Source organism: Hibiscus syriacus, unplaced genomic scaffold, assembly GCF_006381635.1.
Source record: "Hibiscus syriacus cultivar Baekdansim isolate YM2019G1 unplaced genomic scaffold, ASM638163v2 tig00116971_pilon, whole genome shotgun sequence".
NCBI lineage: Eukaryota > Viridiplantae > Streptophyta > Magnoliopsida > Malvales > Malvaceae > Hibiscus > Hibiscus syriacus.
Window position 1 is genome coordinate 5,231,587 of NW_024063495.1, and position 25,259 is coordinate 5,256,845.

At 31.3% G+C, this 25,259-nt stretch overlaps 1 protein-coding gene across 1 annotated transcript; it reads left to right on the plus strand.

Moving 5' to 3' along the window:
• The first annotated feature begins 13,523 nt into the window (after positions 1–13,523).
• Positions 13,524–15,903, plus strand: LOC120192174 (ubiquitin-conjugating enzyme E2 10-like). Its single transcript, XM_039195006.1, has 5 exons — positions 13,524–13,594; positions 13,752–13,831; positions 14,381–14,508; positions 15,202–15,306; positions 15,617–15,903. Exons 2-5 carry the CDS (start codon positions 13,762–13,764, stop codon positions 15,758–15,760), a joined length of 447 nt encoding a protein of 148 aa, XP_039050937.1. The 5' UTR covers positions 13,524–13,594; positions 13,752–13,761; the 3' UTR covers positions 15,761–15,903.
• Positions 15,904–25,259: the final 9,356 nt, after the last annotated feature.

The following is a 25,259-nucleotide window of genomic DNA, read 5'->3' on the forward strand; positions in this document are numbered from 1 at the left end:
TAGCATCATTTCAATAAACAACTGATTGTACCATAGTATTAGCAACCAACACAACCTTACCAAAGGTTGAATTATCAAAGGCAAAGTTCCAATCATACTAATAACTTGTCTTTTCTTTAAGCTTTTATGAAAGAATATATAGTAAGCCATCCAATATCTTTAAGAGCGCTGGAGAATCAAGTTGGCCAGCTGGCCAATGCTTTAAGCAATAGACAACCAGGGATGCTACCCAACGATACTGAAGTCCCTAAGACTCATGGGAAGTCTCATTGTAATAAGCATTGCAAAGCCATCACAACTATGAGTGGAATTCATATTCAGTAACCCACTGCTGAGAACCCTCCATTTCCTCAACGTTTCAAAAAGACCAAGGATGATCAAAAATTTAAAAGGTTCATTAATTTACTTCGCCAATTAACCATCAATATTCCATTGATAGATGTTTGGAGCAAAACCCCAACTATATCAAATTTATGCGTGAAGTACTATCCAAAAAGATGAGGCTATGAGAGTTCAAAAATATTGTACTAACTAAAGATTGCAGTGCTATGGCCACAAGCAAGCTACCGCCAAAGCTTAAAAACCCAGGGAGCTTTACTATTCCATTTAACATTAGTGACCAGTTTGTTGGTAAAATTTTATGCAACTTAGGTGCTAGAATTAACTTAATGCCATTGTCTATTTTCAGGAAATTTGGAAGTGAAGACGCAAGGCCAACAATTGTGACTCTACAACTTACTGACCGGTCCATAGTGCATCCAAATAGAATAGTAGATAAGATGTTGGTTTGAGTAGATAAGTTCATATTCCCAACTAACTTCATTAGACTCGACTATGAAGCTGATAAGGAAGTTCCAATCATCATTGGAAGACCCTTCCTCGCTACAGGGCGAATCATTAATCGATGTGGAAAATAGAAAACTCACTATGCGCTTAAATGATGAGTACATTACTTTCAATGTTTTGAAAAATATGCTTTAGCAATTGAAAAAATGGAGGACGATAATGAAAGAAATTTCATGCAATACTTCGAGTTATTGAACCTTTCTAATCGACTGATTCAAGCACCAAAGGCATCCACAGAGGACCCACCTAAGCTTGAGCTCAAACCCTTACCCGGGCATTTGAGATATACCTTCATTGGGAAAAAATGATACTATGTTATCATCATTGCAGCGAAGCTTACAACATCTCAAGCTAACAATTTGATTTATATGTTGAAGCAACATTACAAGGCTATTTCCTGGGGCATTGCTGACATAAAAGGGATTAGCCCAGTATTTTGCATACATAAAATTTTATTGGAGGATCCGAGTAGTAGTTCTATTGGGCAGCAAATATGGTTTAATCCAATTATAAAAGAAGTGGTTTGAAAAGAATAAAATGGTTGGATGCTGGGATTATATACCCAATTTCTGATAGTAATTGAGTGAACCATATATAATGTGTTCCTAAGAATAGATGAATCACCGTGGTAGTAAATGAGAAAATAAGAAAATGAGTTACTTCCCACACACATAACCACGGATGAAGAATTTGCATGGACTACCGCAAACTGAATAAAGCTACAAAAAAGGATCACTTCCCACTGTCGTTCATTGATCAAATGCTAGACAGACTTGCTGGAAATAATTTTTATTATTTTCTTGATGGTTATAGTGGCTACAATTAGATTGATATATCCCCTAAAGATAAAGGTAAAATGTCTTTCACTTGTTCTTATGGAACTTTTGCTTTTAAAAAATGTTATTTGGACTATGCAATGCTCCAGCAATATTCCAACCCTGCATGATGTTGAATTCTCCAATATGATTGATGATTGCTTGGAAATTTTTATTAATGATTTTTATGTTTTTGGGGAATATTTTGAGAATGTCTATCCAAATTAGCTACTATTTTGAAGAGATATAAAGATACCAACCTTCTGTTAAATTAGGAAAAATGTCATTTCATGGTAACTGAAGGTATAGTGTTAGGGCATCGCATTTCTCAACGAGGAATCGAAGTGGATAAAGTCAAGGTCAAAGTCATTGAGAAATTATCTCCACCCTCGAATGTAAAAGCTGTAAGAAGCTTTATAGAGCATGCATGTTTTATCATAAGTTTATTAAGGATTTTTCCCGACTAGTTAAACCAGTGTGTTCATTGCTGGAGCAAAATAAGAAATTTGTGGTTGATGATGAAGTTCTGAAATCTTTTGAGACCATCAAATCTAAGCTAGTTAATGCCCATATTTTCGTAGCACCAAATTGGAATTTACCTTTTGAACTGATGTGTAATGCTAGTGACTTTGCTCTTATAGCAGTGTTAGGGCAACACAAGAAGCGATTCTTTCATACAATTCATTATGCTAACAGGATATTGAATGGCACTCAGATGAATTACACCACAACTGAAAAGGAATATTGGTTGTGGTGTTTATATTTGATAAATTTCGATCATACTTAGTTGGAACCAAGGTGATAGTATATATTGACCATTCAACGTTAAAGCATTTTTTTGCTAAGAATGACACCAAGCCGAGACTAATTCGTTGTGTGCTATTACTTAAAGAATTTGACATTGAAGTTCGAGATAAGAAAGGAACTGAGAACTAAGTTAGCTAACCACTTATCACGCTTGGAATTCAGAAGTAAGGATGGCAAAATGCTTGTAATACCAGATGTTTTTCTCAATGAATAATTGTCAGACATCAATGCTCTACCATGGTATGTTAATTTTGTGAATTATTTAGTTAGCGGTATGCTGCCACCAGATCTTAATCACCAAGGTAGAAGAAAATTCATGAGGGACGCCAAATCATATTTTTGGGAAGAACCTTGTCTTTTTAAGCAATATAATGACCAACTCTTGAGAATATGTGTTCCAGAGTGTGAACATCATAACATCTTGTAGCATTTCTACAACGCACCTTATGTCAGACATTTTGAAGGCATGATACAACAACAAAAGTTCTCTTATGTGGTTATTGTTGGCCTTCGCTATTCAATGATGCTAATGCTTTTGTACAACATTGTGATGGATGCTAAATGATAGAAAACATCTCTAGGAGCAATGAGATGCCAATGCAACCTTTCTTGGAGATTGAATTGTTTGATGTTTGGGGATTGGATTTTATGGGACCTTATCCATCTTCTTGTGGTAATACTTTCATTCTTGTTGTTGTTGATTATGTGTCTAAATGGGTTGAGGCTATAACATTACCCTTAAGTGATGCTAAAGCGGTTCTCTGATTTATCCATAAGAATATTTTTACTCACTTAAGAACACCACAAGTATGTATTAGTGATGAATGTTCCCAATTTATTGGTAGATAAGTAGTAAATGCTCTGCAGCATTTTGGAGTAAAATATCGCATTGCTATAGCATATCATCCTCAAACAAATGGTCAAGCTAAGGTATCCAACCATGAAATCAAGTAAATCTTGAAAAATTTTGTTAATCCTTCAAGGAAATATTTGTATCTAAGACTTGAAGAAGCAATTTGAGCTTCTAGGATGACTTATACAACCCCCTTGGGTATGTCACCTTATCGCCTTGTTTATGGAAAAGCTTGTCACTTACCCGTTGAGCTGGAACATAAAGCCATGTGGGGTACTTAAGAAGCTAAGCTATGATCTCAATGCTGCTCGGGAACAAGAAATATTGGAGATTAATGAACTTTAGGGGCTACGTAATAATGCTTATGAGAGTGCTCGAATTTACAAGGACAAAAAAAAGATATGGGATGATCAGCATATCCTACCAAAACAATTTCATGTTGGACAACTTGTGCTCTTATTTAATTCTTGCCTTAAGCTTTTTATGGGCAAACTCAAATCATGCTGGCCAGGCTCCTTTGAAGTTGTGGAAGCCTATCCTCATAGGGTAGTACTCTTGAAGAATCTAAGTGATAGAACTACATTTAAAGTCAATGGGCAGTGTTTGAAACATTATTGCCAAAAATAACGCCTTGATATCACCTCTATCATACTAAGTGAACCATCTTTCTTTTAAATTTCTTTTGCTATAAATAAGTTATTTTGACATTAGTTAGATATTTAGTTTTTATATTTTAATTAAATTTTGATTTACTTTTTTTTTCTTGTTGATAAGGCTAAATGTTGAAGCTTTCATGCTGGAATTTTTTTTTCTTCTAAAAAATGTGTGTGCTACATTCGCTGCTATAACATATGACAACTGGACGGGTAACTTTAGGTAAAAAGTAATTTATATGAGTTGTCATCCACTTTTACCCCTCTATATCCACTATCCACATTACTTTATCTTCACCATCTAGCTTTTATCTTTATCCTCATCTTTTAAGTTTAATTTTTAAACCCCTTTTTTCCCTTTTACATGCCACATTTAATATTCCCAACCCTAAACCATTTACTCAAGTTTATTTTATTTTACCTACCCCTCAGTTTTGATCGTTTCTCTTGCTCTAGTCGTCTACTGTCTTAACATTACCAACTTCACCGTTTCAAGTCATCGTCAAGCCCATGAGATTTATAGAGGTTGTGCAACAACAACGATACTCTCTGATTTTACTAATTGGAAGTTCATTAACAAGTAAGGCTTCGGCATCTCAACTGCCAAGAACTTAACACTATTCACCTATATTATGTCTATTATTGCCATGATGAAATGGAAGACCTTATACTTTCACGTCGGCGAAATCAATCATTATTGCGTATGGGAATTCTACAACAATCTATTGCATGATGATAAACCGTTGGTCTTTGTCCGAGAAAAGTTGGTACATTGGTGGGTTACTCAAATCAACGAGATGTTAGGCCTTGAGAATGGAGAATGCGAGCACATCGAATTTGTGAAGAACTTAACCACCGATGACTTACATCTAGTTGCCAAAGATGTTTGTTTCCCAGGAAAAACATGAATGAAGTCTTCCTCTGGAGGCTACACCATGCAACATTTGGACCTCAACCGAGAAGTAAGGGTATGGTTCATTTTTCTCCAAACCCATTTAATGTCTACTATGCATTTTTCTACCATCATTAGAGACATGATTTTATTGTTATACTCCATCTTGCAATGTCGAAATATCAATGTTATTAAAATTATTTCTTCTGAGATTTTTGTTTGTATCCGAAAAGTTAGTGGTTATCTTTATTTTCCTTCATTAGTCATTGCACTTTGTCAAAAAACACAAGAGGGAAAATTATATTTTCTAACTAGGTATCTAAGAACCAGAATGTTATTACCACCACTATGATCAAACACACATTGCTGAAAGAATGACTTGACCACAAGCCATCCATACTAAAGTCTAATAATCCACACCATGTTGCTGGCCAAACTGTTGATACATAATCGGTGAAGAAATCATTTGATTTTTCAGAGGCTATGTCATATATGGCAGCACAAAAGGCCAACATCATGTTCATGGTAAGTCACACGATTTATATTCAATCTCAGATACATTCGACCCAAGTACAGTACTGGTAGTATGATCAAGCCAAGGATATTGTCCTAAAGAAGTTGTTTGTCGCCTTGGTCATTGATGACAAGTTTGTCTTTTCGGAGTTTCCAGCTAGTATTCTTGCCAACTTGGCTCAACCACATGTATATGATGCCTTGGATAGTTCTGATAGTGACTCAACCATATGTATCCGATACCTTGGATAGTTTTGATAGTGTTGAGGAGGTTCTAGCAACCGATATTGATGTTGGAGCAGACACTATGGAAACTGAAACCAAGCCTGAAAAGGGAACTAAAGAAGCTACAGATGAAGCAACAAAGGAAGAGAAAGTTAAAGAAGAAGTTGTCTCATCCGCCTCAACTGATGTCAATGTTGTTGGATTTGATAATGATGACCCCATGGAGACCACCTAAGCTTTTATCCATGACAAAGAGAAAGAATAATCGGCTAGCCAAGAGCAGATGGTTGCGCGATAATTATTGGACCTAAACATTGATATTGATGCACAAGATGTTACAACAACAACGCAACAAGAGTTAGATGTAGTCCAAATTATTTCCAATATGCTGTAGGATTTGAAGCAACTGGAGGGCGCCAGCCAACTTGGAGATCAACATTGAAACAAACAGCTGTGAGTCAACCTAAGAGCTCACCTGATATTGTTGTGGGCGGTGCTAGGGAAAGTTTAGAGAACCTTGATGCAATCATGTCTGAACCAGTCAAGAAGGTTATCCTTGTCATTCTCGATGCTGTTATGGTTCAAACAATGTCAACATCCACCGACATAAAAAGGAAGAGTTCAATGAAGGTCAAAGTCATCTCCAAGAAAGTCTGTCCCGCTGCTACTAACCCTTGCAAAAACCCGAGAAAACCAAACTAGGGGAGTCATGTTCCCCTTTCTTTTTTACTTTTTTTTCTTTTTCGTTGTTTTGCATTGAGGATAATGTCTCGCTTAGGTTTGGGGTGTTGTCCTTTGGTTTGATTTATTTTTCATTTTGTTTAGCATTTCATTTGCATGTAGCATAGTTTAGTTTTGTATGAAAAATGTCATGCATTAAGCTGTTGAAATCAAGGAACTTTTGGTTCATTTTGATGATGCCCAATGATGAAATAGGTTAGTGAATAAAATGATATTAAGTTATTTTAGTACTTATTTGAATTATGGTACATAGGAAAATTCTTTACCTTAGGTGTATGTTCTCAATACTTAGAGAATTTAGAAACTTTTGAATTGAACTCACATCCATAATAGATGTTGTAGCATTTGTAAAACTAGAGGTTTTTGAAACTGGCTCTAGATAAGAATAAGAAGAAGAAGAAAAAGAAAGAAATTTTCCAAGCTACTAGAGGTGTTTAACACTTGCTCTAGTATTAGATAATGATTAATACTAGAGGTGCCTAACACTGGCACTGGCATAAATTAGAAAATTGTTGTAGCATTGAAAATTTTTAGTTGAGTAGGTTCACATTTTTCTAAATTAGGTAAGTATTGATTGGATACACCTGATTTGAATGAGATTTTGATGCAATTGCTACTTGAGATTATATGAATGTTGTTACATTCCCGCAACATAATTATGAGGGCTAAAAAATGAAGTAAATGTTGAATTGGTTTTTTTGGTCTTAATTTATGGTTTAGATGTTTAGCTAGATGCATATCATGTTTGTGTTGCTTGAGGACAAGTAAACATCTAGGTTTGGGGGTGTGATAACTCTCCAAAAGAGTTGTCAATTAAGCAATTTTTACCTAGGTTTAACTTGGAATTATGTTTAAAAGCATTTTAGGTTTATTTTAGTATTATTTTTATATATTTTTGCATTGTTTAAAGTTTGGTTAACTTGGGCTAATTTCTATATTTTTCTACTAAAAAGTATAAATGTTGCAGCGAAGAAGCAAATGTTACAACAATTGATGACTCACTCGGCATGGTAGAACCTTATGGAACCAGGACAACTGTATACTCTCCAACCAACTATTGTTACGTGGTGAATACCCATTGGAGACAATTTTGACCTCCTCACTTATAAATATATCCTATCCTAGCTCATTTAATGATCAATTCTTCGTTCTATCTTCTTCTACACAAATTCTCTTGTCTTTTCTCCATGGTCGCGTAAACTACAACAAGGGGGAAATGTTGCAGCATCTGGGGATCAGTCTTTGCAAGTAGCATCAGTAGTCAACAATATCACTTCAGCTACTTATACTTTGCCTGAGATAGGGAAGTTTAGATAGTTGTTTTTTATATACTTGTGGATGTTGAATGTTCTAAGTTTAGTCATTTGGGTGAAACCCTTGTCTTTATGAATGTCGTTTAATTTGCTACTTTGTGCCTTATACTTTTTGAATGGTGAAAGAGATTTCATTATTTAAGTATGTTGTTATTTTATTTAGAGATAAATTGAATGATTTGTATGCTAATTTTGTGGCGTCGGTATTGTGAGAAGTAAATGCATGCTGAGATGTATGTTGTTAAGTGTTTAGCATCATTACTATGTGATTGTTTGTCTTAGTGAGAGCTAATTCATATTAATCCGTTAATAGTAATTAATGATAAATACATTATAGTTAAGTTAATTGCATGAATTGAGCAAGGATTCCCATTTATCATCTTATTCCATTTGATTTCTGACTCTGTGCTGTTCTCAATGTTATAGCATGGCCCTGCCTCTATTCCATTATATTTTCTCTTTTAATACTTGTTTCTTTCACATGTCATTTCAACCAACATTTATTTACCTAACTCAATTGTAAACTTTCTGCTCTCTGTGGGTTCGACATCCAAAACCCCAAAAGGATTTCCACTTTATTACTTGGTGATGATACATATACTTGCGTGATTGCTATAACATATTTTAAAGCATCAATTGTCCTTATGTTTTCGCAAAACAACCAAATATGTTATAGGTTGATATTTTCCTACTTTATTTGGATGATTCAGAACTTAGATACTTGGGTTGGTATTTTGGGTTGAATACTTAAGTTGATGAACTAGGTCTTTTGAACACGTATTTACTGACATTGATATTTTTTTCATATTTTGGTGGGTTTTATAGGTTGATATTGTTTCAACTTAAATGCTTATGTGCACTTTATGTTTTTGTACACATGTGTTTATTATCAACCACAACTATAACTAAATGACATTTATTTTGTTTATCATTCATATTGTCTTATGTTATAAAATGTCATCCTTCACAAAAATTCTTAAAAAGTCAACTAAACCCCAAACCAATTCCAACCCATTAATCCTAAAATTTTCACCCTCAATTTTTCATCCCATTACAAACCAAAAGCACTATCATCATAAATATCACCCTAAAATTTCATCACCATTGTTGTAACATTAAGCTTTAGGCATCGTATCAATACAAACCATAAAATAAAAATAACAATCTAAACAATTTTCTAATTCTTCATTCTCAATTCATTTGCTTTGATTTTCTTCAACAATCTCAAAAGAACAACGCATGCTCATAGAGTCATTGGAGGATCAAACCAATAGAAAAATCGACAACCAAGTTGAACCAAACTCCCAAAGTTTTTGTAGCTAAAAAATCTTCTTCCGAGATTATCATTGGACCATGATGTCCTCAATTGAGTTGGATATCCACACCTATAGACCAAAGATGCAATGGGTTGCTCCATTCCACCGTTTTGTTCTGTTTCTTCTACCGGCGAATTTTTTCTTCCCATTTCTTCTGCCGCTGATGAGAAGAGAGTAAAACAAATAAAGTGATTTAAGGTTAGGGTTGTAAATTAGGATTTTATATCAAACAAATTATTGTTAATGCCAATATCGATCCTACATGGATTAAATGGCTTTAATGAAACCATCCATGTCATCAATGTCACGACATTGAAATGTCATGTCATTGTCCCGTTAATGAATTAACAGCGGGATGACATAATTACAACGAAACATAAACGTCAGTGATAAAATTAGTAAAATTAAAACTTTAGTGGTATTTTCGAACCTGAACTTAAAGGAAATAGTATTTTAAATAGTTTACCCAAAAAAAAATTGGCAAATCAATAAAAAATCCAAAGAGTGGTGGTGAGGAAATGGAGCGGTGATGAAAGGTCAAACGTCATGAGAACCAAAAATAAGTCAAAAGAATCAATTCCATTATCTCTAAATCTCCAAAACCAATCACATATTTGACACGTGTAAACTTACCCTCACTAGTTACCGTCTGATCTTCATCTCCAAGGAATGTTCCTTTTGAGTAAAAAGAGTATACAAATATATATTTCCAAATCTGCGCGTTTGAAATCTTAAAACGCAATGTAAGAAAAATCATTCAACCTTTTTCGCCAACTTTACAGAGGCACTTATTTTCTCTCAAAAAAAATATCTATTTATTAGATAAATATCTAAAATCGAATTTAAAGTTTAATATTAATTAAAATTTAAATAAAAAACTATTTGATTTTAACCGTTCAATATTTTAATATAAAGTTGAGTTTTTGTACAGAAAAAAATACAAATATTATTTTATTTTTTATTTTTGAAATTACGCACAATTTAAAAAATTTATTTAGGGTTTAAACTTTTCAATGTGATTTTTAATCTTACAATTACGAAGAGAATAATTTATACTTTCTAAATGTAATAAATTAGAGAATATTATAAGATTATTATACTTTTTCATCAATTATCATTATTTTGGGAAATTGTGTAGTGGGGGTGGGGCAAAGCAATCAAATTAAGAAGCCAATCGCCAAAGTGGATCTTTTCTTGAACGAAGAATATGCTGTCTGATATTCGGTAATTTATTTATCTTTTTTTCTGTTCCTTAGTTGCACGTGCAATGTGTCACGGATAGCTTGTTTGAGTTCGAGACGTATGTGCAAGTACTCAAAAAAGGGTTCTTGGGACAGATTTTGGCTTAATTCATACTTTAGAGAATGCTAAATATTTCGTGAAGAATCAAAGTTCGACCTCGTTCGAGAGCAGCGACGAGGATGTTGTAAGGTTCGATGGGAGTGAATGTCGAGATCTGTGAATAGGGATGGCAATGGGTCGGGTCGGGTTGGGTTTTTGGGCCACCCGACCCGATCCGAGAAGAAAGGGTTTTTTACCCGTGACCCGACCCGATCCGACGAAATTAAGGTTTCACCCGACCCGACCCGACCCGAATATATGACTTAGAAACCGACCCGACCCGACCCGACCCGAAATAATAATAATAAAAATTTTATTCAATGAAAACAGTGACTTAATTGAAAAAAATTATATATGGAGGGACATTATTGTAATTATCCCTAAATATATAGGATAAAATTATATATATTTTTCGGGTCGGGTCGAGTCGAGTCGGATTTTTTTCACCCTAAACCCGACCTGACCCGACCCGAACAGTACATTTAAAAAAAACCCGACCCGACCCGACCCGTATTGAGTTGCCATCCCTATCTGTGAATTCATAATTAAGACATGTGTATGAATATTCGTAGAAGAATTGTAAGGAATACTGGGTTTGTGAGAGAACAAACTTGACCCGGTCCATGAAAAATTTCATAGAAGATAAGATTATTTCTTAATTTAAAGAGTCAAATACTTAAATAAGGACATAATATAGATAATGGTGACTTAAATTAAAGTATATTAGATAAGATAAAGATAGAAATTTTGATAAGGTAGGATTTAATGTTAATTATCGATGTAGTTTAATCTAAGCTGTTGGATCTAGATGAGTTCAACTATTAATAAAGTCTTTTTCATCTCTTTGTAATCATTACATTATATTTTTTTTATTTTGAGTAAAATCTTAAACATTTACTCTTATCTCTCTCTTTGTTATTTTGTTTCTTTGTTTATTAAGCTTCTTATTTTTATTTTGTTCTTAGCCTTTGTGCTTTGTAGCATCTCTTGGTGGCTTAGATAGTAACGATAGTGTTTACACTTTCACGTTTTTTAACTCTTTGTGACTTGTTTAGTCTCGTTGGTTATTCACTTCTGCATATTTGTTAATTTTAGTGGGTTTATTAGTCGTTTTGGGGAACTTAAGTCCTTCCAAGGACGTGGTGAAGCTTGACTTAGGCGTCACTTTAATTAATAAGGTGTCTAAAGCGGTACGGATCAAATAGTCGAATGTTGTAGAAATAAGTGTATTAATACACAAATAAACTAATAATTAGGGATGAACCTAAAAGGGGTGATTGGGACCTACAAATTTTAAATTCTTATATATTTTAAAACTTTTTTATATTTTCTATTAAAATATGATTTGTCTTTAGAAAGCTTATAAATTTATTATAATTTAAAATTTTATAAGTTGGTCTTCATCTCTACTTATTATACTTTTTAATATTGAGAAAGTGGAATGGTAGGCAGACAGAGGTACATGTGGAAAATGAGAGGTTAAAGGAGAAAGTGGGGGTTTCACCGCAATCATCCTTTTAGCTTCACTTTTTGATTCTCTGTTTCAAGAGGAAGAAAAAATCTTTCATTGATGGCCATTGGTTTTCAACGTCAACCATATTATATTCGCACTAAAATATTCCAATTTGATAAATATATTCAACTCATATTAACCTATAAATATATATTCATATTTGATACTCTAATAAATCATTAATGCTCGAGTATGGGTTCATTTTTTTTATTGAAGTTTCAAATGTAATAAATAAGTCACTATCGATATCGATTAGACGTTAACGGCCGTAAACAAGAGTGACAGAAAACTTATCTACCCGTAAACCACTTATCTGAACCGTTGACAACCACGTTGGATTTCTGAGTTTTCGTCTTTCTCCGTTTTGCTTGCCTGACCTGCTTTCATAAGGTTCGATTCTTACACCCTTTTTTAATATCTTTTTACTGCTGAATTTCATTAATGATTCCAACGTTGGGTTTTGCTTTGGATATTTTTGTAGGTTTAAGTAATTTTCCCTGCAGTTCCTTGTCTTCTTAAATTGTGTTGTCAGCTTATTCACTCGATTATTTTAGAGTTTATTGAGTTTTCTGCCTTGATAAGTTAGTGTAATCTGTTGCCTGTAGCCGAGCAAGATGCTCTTGCATGGGTTGAATTTGAAGAACAAGAATAGTTAAAGAGTTCTGCTGGAGTAGCGAAGGAACAACGGTCATCAAGTCATTAAACGCTGCCGTTTCTATGTCCCCATAATTCGAGATGTAGTTTGGGAGTGTAAAATTATTTTATATCAAAAGAATAAAAATCTATTAAATATTGAAATGTAAAGATTAAGAGGGACAAAAGTTTTAATTAACTAATTTTTAAATTAGAAAGGACTTAAAATACTATTATACCAAAAATTTTCGGAGGGACAACGGTAACTCCAACCCACTATATAGCTTCGTGTGTGCACATAATACTTCACTAAAGATAATGGGAAGCTTTAAAGTGGAAAATACTTGTGATTCAAACAGTAGCTATCTTAACTGAGTGTCCACAATTACAAAAGAGATGATTAATGAAAATACCAGTGATCTAAGCAGTGTTTTCCATCTTCACCTTATTATTTTTTTTTCTTAGGGTTTTTTAGTGAAACTTTAAACAAAAGAGATGATTAATGAAAAAAGGGTAAATTGTGTTTAGAGATTTGAGTTTTTATTTATGTAGTTAAAGAGGTTATCATTCAAGATAATAGTCTCTCTAGCCTGATGATCAACAATCCAAATAAGTGATTAGTGGGCCGGATAAATTTTATGTCACCTATGTTAACAATTGTTATTATTGAAAAATTGATTTATTATAAATCGATAATATTAGTGATTTTTAAAATTTTAATAAAAATAAAAAATATTATTTAAGTATTAGTGATCATTTATGTAATTTATCCTAAATTAAATTTTGGAAACAATCCGAAGAACCCTTCCTCTTCCCGATTTTTAAGAAAAAGAAAAGCAAATTGAAATACAAAATTAATTCAAGGGCGTAAGATTCATGCAATAGGGTCAACACGAGTATAAAATATATTTTAAAAAATTCTCACTTGGGGTGGGGTCCATTTGGATAGCCAATGAAAACCGTACACGCCGGTATTTTTTTATTTTTATGCAAAGCTCATTTTCTCAGAGTCAGACCTTTCTTTTTATTTATTTATTTATTTATTTAATATTTCCTTTTATTCTTCTATTCTCAGGTATTAAGAATAGCAATTAGCAAACAAACAATAGCTACGACAGGAGGATTTCTCTCAGGTACTTCTTTTTCCTCTCTGATTTATCATTCACTTCTTTGTTTTTTTTATCTTTAAATTTAAAATTTTCTGAGCTTGCTTCAAAATATTCAAAGGCGATCTAGCTTGGATTTCATTTTCCTTATTTTTTTTTTCAAATTATTTTTGTGATTTTTTAGGGTTTAGGTTATGGCTTCAAAGCGGATCTTGAAGGAGCTCAAGGATCTCCAGAAAGATCCTCCTACCTCTTGCAGTGCAGGTTCAATTTGTTCTCTCTTTTACTCCGTTTCGTGCCTTGATTTATTATTCTTTTTCTTCGTGCCTTGATTTATTATTCTTTTTCTTATTATAATTATTATTCATTAAACATTTATTGAATTTTTGCTTAAAATTTCTTTTTTTTAGATATCAGGATTTTGCTATAATGAATCAATAATATTAGATAATGCATAATTGAATCTTTTACCTCTATATAGTGGATAATAATTATGTGGGGAGATGATTTTGACCATTTTGATCCATTGATCAATGTTTTCTATGTCGGTATGCCGTCACATGAATTAGTTATAGTTTTGGTGAAGATGTGAGGAAATGATTAGCATTAGTAGCTTGCATATTAAATAATTCATCATTTCTACTAAATCTGCTAAAAATGTTTAGGAGTTGAACACCTTATATTATCCTATACGGATATAAAAAATCGATGGATATTTTATTTAATTTTTACATTGATAAAGAATTTGATAAGTTTACTTGCAGATTGGTTATTCCATCAAACTATTGTTTACTTTTTTTTCATTGATATAAGGCCCTGTTGCTGAAGACATGTTTCATTGGCAAGCAACTATTATGGGTCCTCCAGACAGTCCATACGCTGGTGGAGTGTTCTTAGTCTCAATTCATTTCCCCCCAGACTATCCATTTAAACCACCCAAGGTATATATTATGTATTTTTACCTTTCTTGACAATATATTAAGTAATTGTTTGCTTTTTGCTTCAAAAAATTGCTGTTATGTCACTTAGTGTTCTGAAGAAATTTGCATAGCATTTCATATTCTGCAAGTTCATTATGTATTAACAAGCTAATTTTTTATATTGTGAATGTCCCTACATTGGTCAAATTTACTTTTCAAGGTTTGGAGGGATCTTTATATAGCATAAATGTTTAAATTCTTCATGTTATAAAGTTAATTCCTTTCCATTAACACTGTGGTGATGGTGTCTCTACAGAGCCAATGGCTTGTGCAGCCTTTGCTTGACATTGAAATGGGTAAATGTTAATTCTACTTGTATGCATGCACAGCAGTGCATGTGCATGTATGCTGAGTGTCTATTGGTTTAGTTTATGCGTGAAAGGCTATTGTTGGGTGGTTTTCAGTACCAATTTTGGTTTTACTACTGTAAACTGTGTCAGGTAAGTTTTCATTGGTACATGCATGTTGTTATGGCATATATCACATGTACTGTATACATGTTTGTTATACAACGAGGTACATTCACTGAGGGATAGAATAGAATCAATTTTATTGTAAAAAGTGAACAATGGTATGTTAATGCAGAGCCAGACTGTATCTTCTATTATTATTCTTGACTTTTTTTTTTTTCTCATTGTTTCTCCTTCTGTTCAGGTTGCATTCAGGACAAAGGTCTTTCACCCTAATATTAACAGCAACGGTAGCATTTGCCTTGATATTCTGAAGGAGCAGTGGAGCCCTGCCCTTACCATATCCAAGGTTATTGTTAAACAGTCTTAACTGCATACAAGTGCATACATCTTTTATTTTATCATATGCATTTCCATGTTATGTGTCGACCATTCCTCTTGGAGCCATTAAAGAACTGCACCAGTTTAAGATGAAGGTTTAAAAGCAAGGCTTTGATTTATCACATTTCATCCACTAGATCTGTTGTTTGCACCATGGATAATTGATACTTTGTGTTTGTTCACCGCATTTAGAATATTACCTTTTTTAATCTCATGCAACTGTTATCGGCCTTGATTTACTGGTATTTAGGTCTGGGTATGTCTTCCTTTTTTTTTAGGTGTTGCTCTCAATCTGTTCACTGTTGACGGATCCAAATCCTGATGACCCTCTGGTGCCAGAGATCGCCCACATGTACAAGACCGACAAGAACAAGTACGAGACAACTGCTCGGAGCTGGACCCAGAAATATGCTATGGGTTAGTATGCCATATATAATAGAAGAGTTTCAATGCCCTGTTGGCTTTGGTCTTTTAAAACTAACATGTATGAATCAGTATGTGTGCTGTGATGATCTTATTTAGCGGGCCGAGCCCTCCTTAACAAAACAACACATTTTCCGCTTTAGTTGTTTGAATGGACATTTGTCTTTCCCCTTTCTGCTGAAAATAACCTCTTCTTTGCCATCATAAAATCTTTTTAAAAAACCATTCATTTGCCGTCGGATGCGAAAGCTTCAATTTGCCGTACTCTTTCTTGTATCAATACTGTAGACATTAATTTTCGTCCATTCTTTTTAATATATTTAATATATTTATATATATATATATATTATATAGTTTGCAAACGATTTTTGAAAACATGTATAATATATATAGTTTTCAAAAACATTTTGGAAATGTATATAATATATAGTTTTTAAAATATTTTTGAAATCTATATAGTATATAATTTTTAAAACATTTTAGAAAGTATATAATATATAGTTTTTAAAATCATTTTAAAAATTTATATAATATATGGTTTTGAAAACATTTTTGAAAACGTTTATATGTTATATAGTTTTTAAAAACATTTTGAAAATATATATAATATATAGTTTTTAAAACATTTTTGAAAATTTTATATATAGTTTTTAAAAAACATTTTAAAATATATAATATTAGTTTTTAAAATATTTTGAAAATATATATCATAGTTTTTAAATGCTTTTGAAAATATGTATAATATAGTTTCTAAAATGTTTAGAAATTTATATATTACATATTTTTTGAAAATATTTATATATATAATTATTATTATGATTATTTTTATTTATTTTATTTCTTATTATTATTTATACTTTTTGTCAGGTCCAAAGTAAAGGTTCGGGTCAAAGCCCAACCGAGCCTGCAAGCCTGGCCCAGCAAGTAGGCCCGGTGGGAGGTTCAAATGGAAGTTAGGGTTTTTCAGCATTAGTCCCAGCGTCGCATATCCCACAACTGTCAGATCGAGATGGGATCAATGGTCAATAATGTAAGGCATTTAGGGTTTGATTAACTCTAAAAAAATCATCACGTCGCGGCCAGATCTGGACCGTTGGATCTGACCCAATTTAACGGTCAAGATCAAGTCAAAGGTTCCAGAAGCAAGTACGCCACCAACAACAGTCAAGAGACCATGCACCGGTCACCGAGATTTTCGGCCGAGGGGATCGGGACTGACCTATCCCGAAATCCCCGACCAACCAACCACGAGCGTGTTACCATGATCGTCAAAACGACCATCGGTGGGGTATAAATACCCCCACCAAGCCACTGCCAGAGAGGTATCACCACACAGAACCGAACGAAACCACAGTAAACCGAGGAACCAAAAACAAAATACCATCGCATCAACACGAAACCATAAACATAGTACTAGAACCACGATCCAGAGCCACGGCCAACAAAAATACCACAACAGTGATCCAACAACTTTACCATTATCGAACCCCAAAAAATACAACAAAGCAACCAAACACAAAACCAACCAAACCCAACTCATACACACAACAAAACCGACCCAAAGAAACAAAAAAAGACCACCAAAGTAGTAAGGACACCGGAAGTGGAACGAGCTCGTAAAAAAGGGTAAAAAGCCGAAGTCTTTTTTGTAGATTTACGTCGGAGGGGGTATCTTTTGGGTGTTTGGGTTTTGGATTTGGGTTGAGGATGTTGAGATGAGTGTTTTGAGGGTTTTGATAATTTGTTTTTGCCGCCGTCGGCGGCGGCCTGCTGGGCGGTCGGCGTCTCTCCGGTGAGGGTTGTAGAGAGAGGCCAGAGAGAACGTTTGTTCTCTCCTTTTAGTGAGAGAAGGGTTATGTGCAAATGAGGGAAGGTGGGATGAGAAAAGCCTGGCTTTGGGCTTAAATAACAAAAGTGAAACAACGTCGTTTAGCCCTCCATACGCCCGCGTTTTTAAAACTTTGGGGAATTGCAGTTTGGACCTCCATTTTGTAATTATTCCATCTTGGTCCGTTTGATTTAAATTAACTTTGAATTCTTCTTGGATTGATCTTCAAAGCTGATTTTATTTCAATTCCGTCCTTCACTTTTAATTTATGGTTCAATTTTTTTTCTCTCTTTTATTTTATTTATTTAAGTATTACATTTTTCCTATTATCAGATATATATATATATATATGTGTTTTTTTTCTCTTTTTGTTTCATTTAATTTAACACTAGTATATATATATATATATGCATATATATATATTATTTTTTTCATTGGTTTTATCATTTTTTATTAGTATATGTTTTAATTTTTTTATTATCACTTTTAATTTTATTTTCCCCCATTTCCCTTAAATTTAATATTCTATTATTTTTTTCCTTTTTTCTTTTGTCCATTTATTTATTTATTTATTTATTTTAGTTTTGTTTTTATATATCTAACATTTCTTTTTTCAAGAGACCCTGTTCACATCAATCAAAGATAAACAATTCGAATCGAGTTTTTAATTTTTAATTTTAATTTTAATTTTCGCAATTAAAGACAACCGTTAAATTAATTGGTATCGAAAGGGCTGTTCAAGGGTGCTAATCATTCTTTGACCGTAATTGACTCCTGAACCCGACACGTTTCTGGTACAACGCAGATCAGGTAAGATGGTGTCCGATCCACCTAAATTCGTTTTAAAGTGGTCGGAGGCGACTCCAATTCACTTAATTTAAGTCGAAGCTCAATTTCTGGTCCAACCGAAAGACGGTTCCGACAAATACCATTGAAAAGGAGTGAGTATCCGACAAAGTCGAGTTGAGTGAAACAATATTAAAGTTACTTGAGTTTGAGTATTATTCTATAATACGGACTTTATTTTAAAAGAATTCAAAATTTTTGTTTAAATTTAAATACAATTATCTATAATGTTATGTTATTGATTGATTTCAACTGAAACGATTCAATCTAACTATATACAATTCATGTATTCAATCTAACTATATACAATTCATGTATTCAATCTAACCATATACAATTCATGTATACTTAGGTAATTGATTTCAGTTGAAACAATTCATGAGAAAAGTTACAGTTGGATGATGAAGTTGAAGGATTAAATTACAAAAAAAAAAAAAAGTAATTTATTATCAAAAAGATTTTTTGAAATTACACATGTATTCTTAGGTGATTGAAAAACATATGATTTAAACTTGGTAAAAATACATTTAAAATGAATGAGCTATCGAAAAAATAAAGAAGTCAATGATGAAGTTATAAAATAAATTACTTTATCAAAAACTATAATAATATTTTGAGTTTTAATTTTTAATTATTCAATCTTTATAAATTTAGATTTGATTCGAACTAAAAATCTATAAAAAAAAAATTTTGGTTTGAATAATTTGATTTAAATAATTTAAATTATGAAAAAATAATAATCTAATCGAGTTTTGTTTTTATTATCCAAGGTGACAAATACGTGCAGTGGCTGATGATTTCGAGTCTTTAAATGAGAGTAGTCCAAGCTTGGGTGTTTATTGTGAACACAAATGAAAGCGTAGCCCATTATCAGCTGTCTCTTCTCTTTTATAGTATTCAACATTAAATGAGAAAACCTACAGCCCACTATTTAAATTACTGATTCTTATAAATTTAAACTATTCTAAATATATATTATTTAAAATTAATTATAAATATATATTAATATTAAAAATATTTAAAAAGGAAATAGAAGAAATGTATAAAATATTACTTGAGTTAATAAAAATAATATATATATACTCATTAAGCGATTTCCGTAATAAAAATGAATATTATTCTCCTTAAATGTTCTAGATTTGAACAACTGTATTTGTAGGATTTATGTATATTCTTAATAATTACAAAAAAAATTAAATAAATTCTATATTATAATCCCTCAAAACTATTAGAAAATCAATATATATGTATATATATATATCCAAAATCTAGTGATAGGGGGGATAGTTTGGATTTGGCATGGTGAAGCCATCATTTTCAAGTAGGCAACACATGTTCAGAGATGGGAAGTATCATGAATGTATATTCTGAAACTACAATACATAATTTGATGTCGATTGATGTGAAAATTTACATGAATAAAAGATGTTGAGAGTGTGACCTGTCCAAATGTAAGGTAAAAAAATCAAGTATAGGCTTGGATTTACCTTGGTTCAACGCAAGAGCTTGTTTAGTGTTCATATATTAACAAAAAATATTAAAAAAATTATATTAATAAAAATATAAAAATGAAACTAAATATATCAAACTAACAAAGAATATCATACTTAAAAAAGTATAAGCAATAGATACGACTTCATAACAGTGGTGGATCCAGAAATTTAAAAATAAGGGTCCAAAATTTTAATTTTCTTTTCTTAAAAATAACGGGTATGCAAAAATTGTAATTTTTTCTTTTTTCCTTAACACATTAAGTTAAATTTAACCACATTTCCAAAATAATGTTTCATAAGAATGCATTTCATAATAAATCTCATATAAAGAGTTATACCACAAGTTCAGAGATATATTATCACATTTAGCATGATGGTTAATTAATAGTTTATAGATATTCGGATCTCATCTCCTCGCAGTGGCAGAACTAGACATTTTATTTTAGAGGGACCGATTATCAAAAGTAATTTTAATAATAGCTTTATTTATTAAATCTTTTATATGTATATGTGATATGTGATTTTATAAAATAAATGTAGATTTATAAGGTGTTTTTTTAACAAATTCTCCACTATGATTTTATTGGAAAGAAAATAAAATAAAATTATTGTAGTAGATTTTGATAAACAAATTTAAAGAATTGTATCTAAAATTACTGGATTTCAGTTTTCGTTAAATCTTGAAGTAAAGGGACATCCTTTTTAAAATAAAATCGAGTGAATTGAACATCTTTTTTAAGACTAAGTATTTTATAAAATTTCGTTCATTTTAATATTTATAGAAATAAAATGATTATATTTTAAATTTAGATTCAAGTATGTAAAGTTCCACTATTTAGATCATGTATAATTGATAAGTACTAATATCGGGTGTGGAGGGGTGCTCATCATTATCCATATGTAACTTACTCGTGAACTCAAATTTTATGAATATCTTATTACATGTAGATTTAAAATTGTTTTTTAAAGAGGTTTTTGAAATTTTGTTTTAGAAAACAATTTTATAGGTATCCAATTCTATCTAGCCCAAAATGATCAAGGGCGACTATAACACTCCAAATTCAACCATTAAACATTGTCGAGATCACAAGTGTCACATTCAATCACCGAAGTGACTTTAAACCTTACAACTCTGATGACACAACATACTCAAAATTTTAAAACAATTTACTACTTTGATTTATTTTAACTTATACTTTATCATATTCGGAGCTCCACTTTTGTACAAATGCTTTTTAAAATTAATATATATTGGGTTTTATTTATTGTGAATGTTTTCAAAGAGCATTGATATTGTTGGATCGAAGGATCGTTTTGGTGGTCTAATGTGATATCTTAAGCCCATTGAATCTTGTATTGGATTTAGGGTGTTATATATTACTATAAATATTATTTTGATTTTTTTAATGAATTTTACATCATTAATTGATTTGTTAAATCAAACCAATACTTGTCTGTGAGATGAATCCTTGAAATCACCTCCTAAATCGTTAAGTGTAGTCTCGAAGATTGTTCGAATGAATAAATATCATTTTATATATTTAAATTATTTTTTAAAGTACTAATTTTATTATTTTAATTACTTATTACGTACATAATTCCATTCATTACACCATTATCATTTATATATGCTGCATTAATTTCATCAAGTTTTGAATTTTTGATTTGTATTAAAACTGAATGTAATATTGTTTTATGTAGAAGTTTAGTGGAGTCTATTTAAAGTTGTTGGATGTCAATTTCCGTGAAGCAAAATGACATTTTAAAAAAATAAAACCAAGTGAATCAATCGCCTTTTTTGGAGTTAAGTGTTTTATAAAAATTCACTCATTTTAACATTTATAGAAATAAAAAGATTATATTTTAAATTCAGATTCGAGTATGTAAAGTATCACTATTAAAACAATGTCTAATCGATAGGTATTCGTCTCGGATGTTGTAGGGATGTTCATAATTCCTCGTACGTAACTGACTTTCAAACTCGAATCTTATAATTTGTTTGTCACACTCAGACTAAAAATCATTTTTAAAGAAGTTTTCAAATTTTCATTTTGAAAAACAGTTTTATAGGTGTTCGACCCTACCTAGATCAAATTGATCGATGATGACTTCGAATTTTTCATAACACAAAAAATTTCCAAAGAATTTCCCCAAAAGTAGTTGAAAATCAAATCTCAAGCTTAAAGATCCTTTTGACAAATAATAATCACATAAAAAAACTTTTATGTTTATATTTATTTCAATTTGATCCCTATTCTTTCGATTTATTCACCAAAAGTGAACAAACCATAGAAAGAAAATATTTGTCTTTATTCACGTGTAAAAGTATATACCAAGTTTTACAAGTAACAAACTATAGAAAAAAAATATCAATCACCAACATATTCTACCTAAATTATAATGATATTTTTAATATTTTCAATAATAATAATCCGAATGCATATAACAACAAATAACACATAATAAATTATATTACAAATTTTATAGACCAAGACCTCTGCAAGCATTTTTGTCGAATTTGATGTACTTGTTTGTATGTTTTTCTCCTTGCGTTGGTTCCATCTTCAGGCTCGTTTTTTGTCTTCACCCTAACACGTTAATTATTTATTAAATATAAAACATATATTATAGTTAAATAAAAACATTTTTAGAACCATTAAATTATTGATTTTTGCTGATCAATCATCTTAAAAAGGCTTTGGTTGGATGGTAGTGCAAATAGGACATGACCATTTTACAAATCGACAAAGATTTGGTACTTATTATTACCAAATTTAATTTAGTTGAATCATTCTTCCAGAAAAAAAAACATGTTTAGATTAATGAAATTAAGGTATCAAACGGTATTATGCCATTGAATATCTGCTTGTTTAAGCACTAATAGTTGAGAGAAAATCCAAAGGTGAAAACGCAAACAACACGGCGAAGTATTGGATAATTGTCTGGTTTTACCTTTTAATTAATTTTTAATTGTATAATTAAAAAAGAGATACTAAATTTGGGAAGCTAAAGCTGTGACAGAGAGAACTCACCAACCAATCATATACGGACACCTAATAATCAGAAGGTTAGAAAGCATCGAATGATGTGGTATTTTGATGTTAATCTCTGTATAACCTTTGAACTTATCAAGATGTGTTAATGAACCAATGTAACATAATCATAAGTGAAAAATAAAATTTTCTCTAGCAAAATTAGGAGTCAACAGATGTCCAATTAATTTATTTTCTAGACATTTAAATTTATTTAAAAGACACATACTATCTTAAATGAAAAGTTATAAAGCAAGATTAAATTGAAAATCAATGTATATATCGTACTTTTTTAGAATTATATATTTTCATTAAAACTGAAAAATTTAAGTTAGGGTTACTCAAATGATATTTATTAAAAAAAATTAATATATATAATGTTTAAAATTATCTAAACACTTGAATAAAAAGTTACTATACGTGTAAATACTTTAAAAAAATTCAATTTCTTAAAAGCTATAATAAAAAAATATCAAAAAACTTGAAATTTAAATTAGCCTTTTGCATAACAATTTTAAAATAAATAATGATAAGAGCATATTTTCTCCAACTATTTTAAACAAAGGAAGCCGCCTGGTTTTTGTTTCTTCCTCCGATTGGCTGAGTTTGTCCATTTTTGCCACAATAATTGGTCAATGCTCTATCTTCTTTATAAAGGACGGACAGAGCACGACCGGTTGGACTTCATGAAAATTTTAGATATTTTTTATTAAAAATTTATTTTCAATTCACAAAATTTTATAAATTTATCTCCCTTCAAAATTTATAAATTAAGTCTCCTAACATAGAATCATGTTAAGAAAACATCAACAGCCTTTTGTTCACCCATCTGTTTTACATTAAGGGCCACGGTAAATTAAGAAAACAATCGAATTATAAATTTTAGATGTCAAAATGTATTTTTTTTACTAAAAAAAATAAAAAAATATACGGAATTTATAATTATTATTTTAAAGAAATTAGGCCATCGACCAACTTGTAGTATTTAGTTACTATTATAATTAGTTTTTATAATACTCAATTATTTTTATGTAACAGTTATAGTAAAAACACAATTAGTTTACTTACATGAAAGTCAAATTTATTATCCATAAATATATTTTGCAAAAACACAATTAATGGGATGTATGTTGGTGGTATTTGATGATAGTTTACTTATTTTTATTTTGATAAAGAGTTGTAAGTAAAAGATTTGGAGAAACTAATCGGTGACCGTTCATTATTTTTGATTTAGACATAAAATATTAAAAAATACAATGATCAAAAGTAAAGACACGAGATCAATTTTATCTCCTCGAGAGGAAATAAGAGTGAGTATCTTTGAGAGAACTCTAGAGAGAATTGATGTTAATCTCTATAAAACCCTTGAACTTGTCGAGTCGTGTTAATGAACCTATGTAACATTTATCATAAGTGAAAAATTAAATTTACAATTTCTTAAATACTATAATAAAAATATGAAAAAACTTGAAATTTAAATTAGCCTTTTTGCATAGATCTTGAATCAACAGTATGTTATTACGTAGCTGATATGATAAGGAAATATTAGGATATTCAAGCAACACACACCCTTCGTGAGGGGAACAAAATTACTGATGAAATGGTCAAGCTGGGACGAGAAGGAGATTCAAGAGCTCACAGAATAGTCGCACATTTAGGGACAGTTTATATCCTCTCGACAGAGGAAAAGGTGGTGGAGTAAGTTAGTTTATTAGGCTAGGATGCCTCGTCATTTACCAAAAAATTGTTAGCCTTTTGCATAACTATTTTAAAATAAACATTGATAAGAGCATATTTTCTCCATACAAGTGTTTTTGATTCCACACCTTATGGAGCGTCGTTTCAAACTAAGGAAGCCGCCTGGTTTTTGTTTCTTCCTCCGATTGGCTGAGTTTGTCCATTTTTGCCACAATAATTGGCTAATGCTCCATCTTCTTTACATAGGATGGACTAAGCAGGATGGATTTGGCGGTAACCTCCATAAAAATTTCAAAGTTTTATATATTTTACATATATTTTATAATTTTTTTATTAAAAATCTATTTTCGATTCTTAAAATTTTATAAATTTATTTCTCTTCAAATTTTATAAATTTATTCTCCTAACATAAAATCAAATGTTCATCCTTATTCTTTATTATATATATATATATATATATATATATATATATATATATATATATATATCACATAACAGAAATATTAACAGCCTTTTTTTCACCCATCTGTTTTATATTAAGGGCCACAGTAATTTAAGAAAACAATCAAATTATAAATTTTAGATGTCAAAAAGTATTTTT

Bases quoted from the DNA above. Each gene is read 5' to 3' on its own strand.
- LOC120192174 (XM_039195006.1), top strand. From the start codon at position 13,762: ATGGCTTCAAAGCGGATCTTGAAGGAGCTCAAGGATCTCCAGAAAGAT. The intron at 13,832-14,380 runs GTTCAATTTGTT...CATTGATATAAG, and splicing joins TCCTACCTCTTGCAGTGCAG to GCCCTGTTGCTGAAGACATG. The intron at 15,307-15,616 runs GTTATTGTTAAA...CTTTTTTTTTAG, and splicing joins CTGCCCTTACCATATCCAAG to GTGTTGCTCTCAATCTGTTC.